The 869-nt window shown below is 63.8% G+C and overlaps 1 protein-coding gene across 1 annotated transcript; it reads left to right on the top strand.

The window, feature by feature from the left end:
* Positions 1-5: 5 nt before the first annotated feature.
* LOC115284781 lies at positions 6-797 on the top strand (the record flags this gene model as incomplete). The annotated part of the gene is made up of 1 exon (XM_029931249.1): positions 6-797. A coding segment is annotated over one exon (792 nt), but the record flags the coding sequence as incomplete, so codon positions are not given.
* Positions 798-869: the final 72 nt, after the last annotated feature.

Here is an 869-nt window from a genome sequence, read left to right as displayed (position 1 = left end):
AGTCTGAGGAGGAGGGGCAGAGCGCCAGAGCTGACCCTCGGGTGGCGAGCAGGGGCCACCGGGGGCTCCCAGGTCCACAGGCCTCCCGCCCCCTTGAAGAGAGAGTCCCCGGAATCGGAGCATCCGCCAAAGAGAAGGCCCGCTCACAGCCCGACCTCACCCCTCCCGAGAGGCCCCGTCAGGCAAAGAAGAAAGGGAGCGCCATCAAGCCCTTAGAGGACAGAAAAGACACTAAACCCAAAACCACAACACCCAAGTCACAAGCGAATAAAGAGTTTATGAAGCAAAACATCAAGGAAAAACAATTACAGAAAATTCTTAGATCAAGTGAAACTGATAAAGGAAGTCAAAAGCCGCCCAAAGTTGAAAAAATCCTGCCTGCTCATAGGATGCCAGGCTTGTCTATACAGCCGGCCGGCGGCGCAGCGCCCATTCAGCTCCCGGACGGAACGGGAGCAGCAGGACCGCCGCCCACAGCTCCTGAGACCAGCGAGAGACGCCGGGGGGAACGAGCACCAGACCCTGGCGGGGAGGTGGCTGTCACGCAGCTCCGCAAGGGCCGTTTGGGGAGGCAGGTGCCGGAAGGAGTCGTCAAGGCTCCGGGTGAGGTCCTGGAAGGTCAGGCAGCAGGACGAAGCTCGAAGCCCCTTCCTGCCCCTGAAGAAGGCGTCTTGGAGGACGAGGCCGCAGTCCTGGAGCCCCAGGCAGGGGCCGGGAGGGCCAAAGACCCCGCACCTCCGGGAGGGCCGCCCGGCACCCAGGGTATACCTCCTCTCGCGCTCTCGAGAACCCTCTAACCCTCTCTCCGGGGCGGGTGGTGAGCCTGCGGGGCCGCGGGGCCGGGGAGGCGGGGCCGCCGCGAGCAGAGG

Source organism: Suricata suricatta, unplaced genomic scaffold, assembly GCF_006229205.1.
Source record: "Suricata suricatta isolate VVHF042 unplaced genomic scaffold, meerkat_22Aug2017_6uvM2_HiC HiC_scaffold_20798, whole genome shotgun sequence".
In the NCBI taxonomy this organism is placed as follows: Eukaryota; Metazoa; Chordata; class Mammalia; order Carnivora; family Herpestidae; genus Suricata; species Suricata suricatta.
This window is presented reverse-complemented; position numbering and strand designations above follow the sequence as displayed.